Source organism: Eleutherodactylus coqui, chromosome 7 (assembly GCF_035609145.1).
Source record: "Eleutherodactylus coqui strain aEleCoq1 chromosome 7, aEleCoq1.hap1, whole genome shotgun sequence".
NCBI classification, from domain to species: Eukaryota; Metazoa; Chordata; class Amphibia; order Anura; family Eleutherodactylidae; genus Eleutherodactylus; species Eleutherodactylus coqui.
The window spans coordinates 147,470,775-147,480,605 of NC_089843.1; the positions used below are offsets into that span (position 1 = coordinate 147,470,775).

At 39.7% G+C, this 9,831-nt stretch overlaps 1 protein-coding gene across 1 annotated transcript in view; it reads left to right on the top strand.

Annotated features, from left to right (window-relative positions):
* NDNF (neuron derived neurotrophic factor) overlaps window positions 1–3,597 on the top strand; it is a 53,081-nt gene extending 49,484 nt beyond the window's left edge. Inside the window, exon 4 of the mRNA XM_066573806.1 lies at window positions 57–3,597. Within this exon, the coding sequence (XP_066429903.1) occupies window positions 57–1,456 (1,400 nt within the window). The 3' untranslated portion in view covers window positions 1,457–3,597. The remainder of the gene's footprint in view (window positions 1–56) is intronic.
* The last annotated feature ends 6,234 nt before the right edge of the window (window positions 3,598–9,831 follow it).

Consider the following 9,831-nt stretch of genomic DNA (forward strand, 5'->3'; position numbering starts at 1 on the left):
TGCATTTCTTTGTAATAATGTGTACTCATATCTATTTCCTATGTCTGACTTTGCAGGTGAGCCTGAACCACTGGAGCAGCAAAAGCAGCAGATTATGAATGAAGAAGGCACTGAGTTGTTCTCTTATAAAGGGAATGACGTGGAATACTTTGTATCTACAAATTCGCCATCTGGTTTGTATCAGCTGGAATTAATTTCAACAGAAAAGGACACACATTTTAAAGTGTATGCCACAACAACACCAGAATCCGATCAGCCATATCCAGAATTACCTTATGATCCAAGAGTGGACGTAACATCACTTGGAAGGACCACAGTCACCCTAGCATGGAAACCAACACCTACATCCTCCATATTAAAACAACCAATCCAGTATTGTGTCGTTATAAACAAGGAGCACAACTTCAAAAGTATTTGTGCAGTTGAAGCCAAAATCAATGTTGATGATGCTTTTATGATGGCCCCTAAACCTGTTTTAGACTTCAGCCCCTTTGACTTTGCTCATTTTGGGTTTTCATCAGAGAATGATGCTAGTAAAGATAAACATTTTATGTCCAAAACCTTATCCACAAAATTGGTTCGTCAGATGACTTCAAAACCAAAAGATGATCTTGTAAAGGTTTGCATTGGGAACAAAAATATATTTACAGTATCTGATCTGAAACCTGACACCCAGTACTACTTTGATGTGTTTGCGGTTAACTCCGCTACAAATATGAGTACTGCGTATGTTGGGACATTTGCTCGAACCAAGGAAGAAGCCAAGCAAAAAACTGTGGAACTGAAGGATGGCAAAGTTACTGATGTGTTCATCAAGAGGAAGGGTGCTAAATTCTTAAGGTTTGCTCCAGTTTCATCCCACCAAAAAGCCACCTTTTCAGTTCACTCATGCTTGGATACTATCCAAATCCAGGTCAGAAGAGATGGAAAACTACTTTTGTCACAAAGTGTAGAAGGTGTACGTCAATTTCAACTAAGAGGAAAACCTAAAGCTAAGTATCTGATCAGGCTTAAAGGTAGCAAAAAAGGTGCCTCTATGTTAAAGATATTGGCTACTTCAAAGTTCAACAAACAACCCTTTCCTTCTCTTCCTGAAGATACAAGAATCAAAGCTTTTGACAAATTACGTACATGTTCCTCCGTCACAATAGCCTGGTTGGGAACACAAGAAAGAAATAAGTATTGTGTATATAAAAAAGAGGTGGATGATGACTACAGTGAAGAGCAAAAGAAGCGGGAACAAAACCAGTGTATGGGCCCTGACACCCGAAAAAAATCTGAGAAAGTCATCTGTAAATACTTCTACAGTCAGAACCTACACAAAGCAGTCACCACAGAAACAATAAAAGGCCTCGAGGCTGGGAAGTCTTACATGTTGGATGTCTATGTCATGGGTCATGGAGGCCATTCAGTCAAATATCAAAGCAAAGTTGTAAAGACAAGAAAGTTCTGTTAGAATCTCTGTGAACTTGTACGTGAAATATATCCTACGATGGCCATACTGACTAACTACTTGTGCAGTAGAGAGTTTGTGACCTGTCAAGTACACAATGCCTGAAGTGGTGTTGAATGGTATCAACTTGTATACTTCTGTTTACATATTGAAGTGGTTGCTTGTAAGTGGTTTTCCTGCTGCTTCTCTGGAACTTTGGAGAGACAAATATCATGTCTGAGGCACAATATCAGACTCTCGGTAGATGAAGTAATAATAGTAGACTATGGAGAAAGACAATTTCAGTTGCATCACACAGTGCATGAACTGCTTCTAAATTATTTTACTAAATCCATGGCCAAGGCAAGTCCTCTGGCTTTATTCATACTCGCATAAATCCAATCTAGAGATGATAGACTATCTGTAAATTATTTTATAATGTCTTGTCTGAAATGTTTATGTTCTATAACTGTAAAATTATGCCCTGATAACTACAGATTAATCTTAAGTATTAACTGGAGCTTTCCTCTTCTTGTTACATTCTTGACTATTGTACATTCCTACTAGACAGGTTTATTTTTTAAATATGTATTGTATATATAAAGTTGTCAAACGTATATTCATGTACATAAAAAAATTAAAAGTACGAGATTATATATTTCATTTGTTTATCCAGTGTCTGACATACTAAATCAAGATGGAGACTAAACTTTGTATGTAAACTTTCTGTTCACTTGTTATTTTGTTGTATGCCAGTCTATGTGCAAAAGTTATAAATCTATAATATAGTTATATTAAACAGATATATACAGTATAAATGTAAAGAAATCACATAGCAGGAAGAAAGTAGACTAGAGTACAAGGCAGACATTTAGATTGTGGTTGACCTACAAAAAACATATTCGAGCCACCCAGTATAAAAGGTAGCATAAAAAGCAATAAAACACATAGTAATTGACAACACTTTCTAATCTAATTTGTAAAATTAAGTGGTTCAACCTTTTCAAGGTGGTGTAGTGATGACAAAATGTTAATAATGAGAATAATTGTATATCTTTCTATAGGCAGAGCAGAAACTGGTTGAATATTGGTGTTACATTGTATCCCTCAACAGCAGTATTTAGTAGTATGTAAGGAGAAGGCATCCACAATATACAATTATTCTGCTCCAGAAAAAGAAGCAGATGAGTGATGATAGATAAAATATAAATGGTTTCAACATGAAAAAAATAAATTGATCAAATCACCGGCATAGTTGGCTTTCTTTCTCAGGTGGCAATGATTCAGTATGTAGATAGCCCTCTACATACCCTGATCAAAGCAGTGTGGCTTGCTGGCATGTGCCTCCAGCTTCCCCCCCCCCCCCCAACTACTTTCCTGGTGATAACGTGATAAACAAACTTGGAATAAATAAGGCAATGGTGAACCAAAATAGCTGATTGCCCATTAATATGTTTGATTTTTACCAAGGATGCATACTTAGACTCTGGAGGTTAGGAGATAAGCTATAAAAGAAGTAATAAAGACAGTAAATCCAATTTTTGAATTCTGTTCCCTCAATCAACATCGGATATCAGGGATGGCCTGGAAGCCACCATTGTCATTACATTGTCAGTGGAATTCATTAACGAGTATCTAAAGCTGACCATACACATTATATAGCTTTTGGTCAAGTGCTTGTAAGCTATGTCTCCTGATCCATCCATACATATAGATGACCAGTTTGGCCGAGCGTGCATGGGGTATCAATGGGAAAAATGGAGTAAAAAGCTTCCAGATAGCTCAAGAAAAAAAGAATCAATCATGTTGAAATTCAACATCCCGATCCTTCTCTCCCCAACATCTGTCATCCGGGGAGAGTCTGAAAGCCGCTACATCAGATAGTCAGCTGGTCCTGCAAAATGGGCAGGTATGGTTGACATTAATCTAATATGTATGGCCAGCTTAAGGTACATGATGAGCTTTACTGTATCTGTTAGCCAGTGTATAATCAGATGTGTGTTTTACGATCTTGACGTATTTCTGTACACATGTCATTATCTTTGTATTCATTTCTTATTTTTTATGGTTGTTTTTTTCTTTTTGTATTTGCTAGTTGTGTAAAAATGTGTGATTACAGGTTCTCTTATTTCAAAGATGTAAAATAAATAATACATTTATTTATAGTGTTTAACATTTTATTCATATGTTGGTTAATAATCAACATTACAGGAGCTTAGAAGCCACTTAGCCTCGATGCAAAAGGTAAATTTGGGTCCTGCACATGACCGCCAATGACATTACATGCCAGCTCTATTGCCGCCACTACTGTTGACATGCTTGATAGAATCCATAATACATATATATTATATAATATATTAATTTCAATTATTATATTTAGTAGTCGTTGCACCAACTATTTATAATCCTTTTTATGCGACTGGAGAGACAATGGGTATCCAAGTGTAAAGGCCTAATTAGACACAACGATTATCGCTCAAAATTTGCTCAAAAGCCATATTTTGAGTGATAATCGTTGGGTGTAAATGTGCCCATCTTTCACTTTTCTGCCGAACGATGATTTTCAGTTTTGCATAAAATCCATTCTTCTTCACAAGAGCTGACAAGATGACCACACGCTATATTCTTAATATCTTTTATTCTTTCTATTAATTAAAAAAATCTTTATTTTACTTATTTCTACTTTCTTTTTCAGTCCTTATAGGGGACTTGAACTTGTGGCTGTTTGAATGCTTATACAGTATAATGTAATACTGTAGTACTGCATTATTCTGTATTTTGACCAGCATCCTATTAAGACATGCTAAGCACATCTTAATAAGCAAACATGCATGGCAGCCTTGGGGACCTTCAGAAGGCCCATGCAACCATGATACCCATTGCGCAGGGGGCCATTAGAGATAATTTTGATTGGGATATTTAAATGCTGCTATCAGTATTGACAGTGGCATTTAGATAGTTAACAGCCATAATCTGAGTTATCGCCAATCGCGGCTATTGGAGGCAGGCGTCAACTGTCAACATACTCCCGAGGCACTCCATACAATGACACCGGCATGTGCAGTGCATGTACAGCACACATCTGCAAGGGGTTAAAACTCCTCTTTGGTAGGCTTGTTAGTATGTACAGTGGCATGGATTTGGGGAGCTTAAAATGGTAGCTTTGGAGGGTAAGAAGGCAGTCAGTGGGAGCCATGTAAAGTCCTGTTTAACTTAGAGCATCTGTCAGATATGCTAACTAAGTTGAACAGTTATTTTCCCCTGCCCAGATCCTTTTAATTAAAATGCTTTTAAGATTCTTACAGGTCAAACTCATTTTGCATTAATCATTTAAATTAATTAATTAATAATTTGTATTAAAGTTGCCAACATTTATTCTATGCTTCTTACTCTCAACCATACATGCAATATAATCATTCTCTGCCATAGGTACAGTACTAGCACAATACCCCTACAGTGGTTCATCTACACCCATAGAACATTTCAGAATGTACATCTGTGTGGTGCTCGCTTTGAACTTTGTGTGGGTGGGAATAAAACAAAAATGCCAGCAGGAATTAGAAAGAGGGGAAAAGAGAGGTCAAACGTTATCATCATACTCCGTAATGAAAGGCTGATAAAAGGATAGGGCATGTTCCTTCTTACCGGACTCTTATTCTGTTAAGCCTATATTGTACAACATTTATTACTTTAGGTGGTATTAAGATCTCCGTGCTACAGCATGTCATGTTATTTGTATCACGATACAATAAGGAAATATTCCTGTGGACTTTCTTTCTGCAAGCCAACAATTTTGTTTAAAACTGATTGCATAGGAATGAAGAATACCGTTTATCTGCAGCACTGGATACTTCAGTATAGAATATCAGAAAGCTTCGGGGGCCATTTCTGGGTTAAACTGATTAAGAATTGATTAAACAATTAGCTCTAGACCAGAAGACGACAACCCAAAAAAAGAACAGTTTGGGGAAGCTCAGAAGTACAGTATATCAGTTCTACACAGAGAACCAATACTAATGATTTATTTTATATATCCTTTACCTTTACTTTTATCTATTGCTACTTAGATAAATTTACTAGCTCGGAAACACTTAGTGAGAAATACAGAAAACTAATATTTTCTTCCTATAATAAGTTATGGACATAAATAGTGGGATTTATCATATTGGAATTGAATCTTTGCTTTTCTAGAAGCATTGTGGATACAATGATATAAGATTTTGTAAATGTTTTTTTTTTAACATGTTCGTGTAACAATAAAACCGCAAAAATAAGTAACACATCACCGATTACCGTAGTGTAAATGTCAAGTCACAGTAGGAAAGAACTAATATATCACAGACCAGCAATGAAAGTTTGTAAGTTAGTGTTGTAGCGCAGAGCATCAATCCAAAGGTTCCATATTGTACCATATGTTTATTTATAGGGAGGAAGACCTACATTCATCAGATTTACCCAACAAGAAATAGAAGGCATCTTGTCAGGTGTCCATTTGAGGAGAATGGATTTTCCAGCATTAGACATTAGTAACCTATGTAGGATTCTGCCATATTAGGGCTCGGTCAGACAAGCGTTTCTTTTTTTTGCGCCTATTTGCGCAAAAAAAATGCTTTCCTCGGATGTGCAAAATGCGTGTGACCGAAGCTCCTTGTTTTTTTTTAATGTGTGCCCAAAATAGTGTGTTCAGGCCTTCAACGGACAAAGTTTCAGATGCCCGTTCACTGGAGCAGCTGTGCTTGTAGAAGTGGAGCTGCTCCACGAAGGTCCCCTCATCACTGAACACTGTGATAGCGCTGTGACAGTGTTCAGAGATGATGGGACTCCCTGCGGGCATAAAAGAATCCCCTGCCACAGCTGTGGCAGAGAACCCAGATGCTATGTCACTGCTTTCAAAGGGGCCAGTGCTGTTGCCGCCCCATTAAAAGCAATGCAATGAAGCTAACCCCTGCAGCAATGATTTTCGGGGGTTGTTTGAAATAAATTCCCTACCCCAAAAACCATCCCTAGCTGGTAAAGAAAAAAATTAGCTCACCTAAAAGCGCTGTCCGGCTCTTCTGCCTGTCCCCGTCAGTCTTTATCTGTATTCTGGTGGCCGGGGATTAAAAAATCCCCGATTCTAGAGAGCGCTGACTCTGATTGGTTGAGCACGGTGACAAATCAGAGGCAGCGCTCAGCTGTCATTCAATGAATGTGCAAAAAAAAAAATCGCTCGTCTGACAATGGCCTTAAGTGAGAATAAGATGAGAACCCATTCCCAGTTGACTTAAAGTACACTCCTGGGAACCCCAACTTACTATTCAAGAAACAATATATATATATATATATCAATCCAATAGTGTTTGATCTGACACTCCCAAGTCATATGTACTTTATTTGTACCTTTGTACTCTATTTTTTTTGTTTTTTAATCAATGAGTTTTTTGAAATGTGAGACTTTTTGTAATTGGTTTTCATTAAAAATGTCTAAATATTTGATTTCTATGCTTGTACTGTTTTCCAAGGCACTGCAGACTGGAGGACTGAAATCTTAGGGTACTTTTAAATGGGTTGACTATCTATCCTATGCTTTCACACAGGAGTGATAATTTTTCAGTGAATGGAGCTGGAGTGCACTGGAGATCTCTTCCGACCACCCACTTCTATTAGGCCGCCTGCAGACGAGCGGAAATCCCGCCGCGGGATTTCCCGCGGGATTTCCGCCGCTGAAAGTCTGCATAGGAGTGCATTACAATACGCACTCCTATGCAGACGGCCACGGTTTGGCCGCGCGAATTCTCGCGCGGCAAACAAACCGCGGCATGTTCTAATTTTCTGCGGGGCACGCACTCACCTGGCCACCGGCTCCGGTCTGCGCATGCGCCGGCTGCGCGGCAGCCGGCACATCAAAGAGCCGGGGCCGCCAGGCGCGGGTGAGTACGCGCTCGTCCCTGCAGGCTCTGGGGTCGGATCGCGCGGCGAGATTTCTCGCTGCCGGATCCGACCCGCTCGTCTGCAGGCGGCCTTAATTGTGAACAGGGAGTCATTCAAAGTTGAATGATAGTCTGTTTACTCTGAGTGAGAAATCGCTCACTAGTTGCATCATTTCAATGAAGTGAGGTGAGCGGCTACTGAGCGACTTCTACTTGTCCCATGTAAATCTGGGACCTTGCCAGGTCCCAGATTTACATGGCACAACTATTAGTCAAAATCACTTCTTTGACGTTTTTTTTGGCAAATAGTCAGCCCATGCCCCTGTCTGTCAGAGTAAGGGTGCCTTCACACTTACGATCACAATGTCGCTGTGTTTTTTTTTAATGTAAATGGCAATGGAACTTTCTATTTCTAAAAGTCGCATAGCAAAAAAATCGCAAAGCACAAACTTGCGATTTTTGTGCTATATGTTTTTAACATTAGAAAGTCCTATTGACATTTGCGTTAAAAAAAATGCAGCGATATCATGATAGCAAGTGTGGAGGCACCCTAAGCTGACTGGTTTAACCCTTTGCAATCCAATTTTGGATTCAGGGTTTCCTAGGGGGCTTTCTCTTTCTGCCATTATACAATGGATTAATCTGCTTGCTAGAGCCAGTACTGCAGTATGTGACATGCCGGAGAGGCCCCCGACAACAAAACGGACGGCAATATATAGTAAGAATACCCTGCTGGACATATTCCGACATCGGAGCTGCACAGGTTTCAATCAGAATGTAGGAAGACGTCAGACAGTGGATTGAAAAGGGTTAATCTCAGCTCCTCCCCAACCTGCTCCACTGTTTTGAATGTGCATTCACTGCCTTTCCACTGAGCTATTATAGAGGGCTCTATGAGTTTGCTGAGGGATGGTGGAGGAGATCAGGAGGTCAGAGAGCAAATAAATCTACTATTACAGAGGGCTGTAATTAACTCCAGGTGAATTTTCTTCATTTATGAGCAGTGAGGAAGAACGGGACCAGCAGCCACTCAAAGAGAGGATGACAAAAATATATATATATATAGCTATGTAGTATTGAGTAGGTGTGGTTATGTTACACAGCCTCTGAAAGAGGCTGGGAACACCCTTGAGCCTGAAACTTGAATGTAGGAGAGCCTACAAACCAACTATGAGGTTTTCTAAATGCATGAGAAAGAAAACTCGAAGCAAAAAAGACAGATAAGTGCATTATTCGTTTTCTGCAGGGAATTATTAAAATATGCATATTAAAATTTCATGTACAAACATTTCCATAACCTTTAAATACATAACCTTGTTTAGTGCCATACACTGAATGCAATATATCTAACTTGAATCTCTAAACATACTGGCTCATAACATAACATATTACAGCATTTTTGGCCTGTTTTAGATCAGTGTCAAGCCTAATAATTTGGAGTTTAATAATCCACATTTTAGCCAGCTGCACACATTCATGTATTTGAGGCGTATCTGATTTTTACTAGTCTGAAGCACAGATGTATCCGCAGTAAAAGGCTAGGCAAAATGCTTCCTTCAAGGGTTCCTTTAAAAAGCTTGGTAGAAACTTGACCCTATTTAGGATGCAATTTCTGACTTTTCATTATGCAATTTTAACATTTTCTTGGAAGAGTCTGCCATTAGTATTAATGCATGCTCACTAGGCATTCTAAAGTGTGTACAGAAGTAGATATCTTGCGTCAGTATTGTTTCTTTTATGGAACAAAACTACAAATTCATCAGGTTTAGCAAACATTGAAATGCCCTATACTACAATATGAAATCACTAATCTGTTCTACTACCAATTAGTGCTGACACGTGGAATCAATTCCTAATACTATGCAACCTTTGCTATTGGGAATGTCTGTCCTGTTATTATACTCAGTGGCGTAGTTGTAGGGATCGCAGGGGTTGCAACCGGTGATCAGTCATAGGGGGTCTGCAGGTTCCCCCTTGTCACAATAACTTTTACTGCAGCACCGGGAGCGCACTGCTGCCAGCAATGTGGGGTAATCAGCTTCCCCTATGCACAGACAGAGTGCCTCTCCAGCCCCCTCCCCTTCCCACTGACCCCACAAATTCCATCCAGCAGAAGCCAGTGCAGATGCAATTGGCTGCCTGTTGGGCTATGCAACTTCCTGCACAGCATAGCCTGACTTTACCCCTATCTCTGATGCTTAAAGCATGAGCAGAGGAAGGAAGGAGTCTGACTATGCTGTGCAGGAAGTTGCATAGCCTGATAGGCAGGAGCTGTATCATGACTAACTTAGTAAAGAAGGGCCAGTGGCTTCAGCTGGACTGAAAGTGTGAGGGTTGGGGGTTCGGGGATGTCCCCCAGAATGGAGTTGTAGGAGAGACACTGGAAATAGTAGGAGCAGAAGAAGCCAGAGTCAAGAGAGTTCTACTCACAGCCTGCTCTGGGGAGGCAGTGTCAAGCTCCTGCAGCAAGGATGGAAGTGCCACTGCATA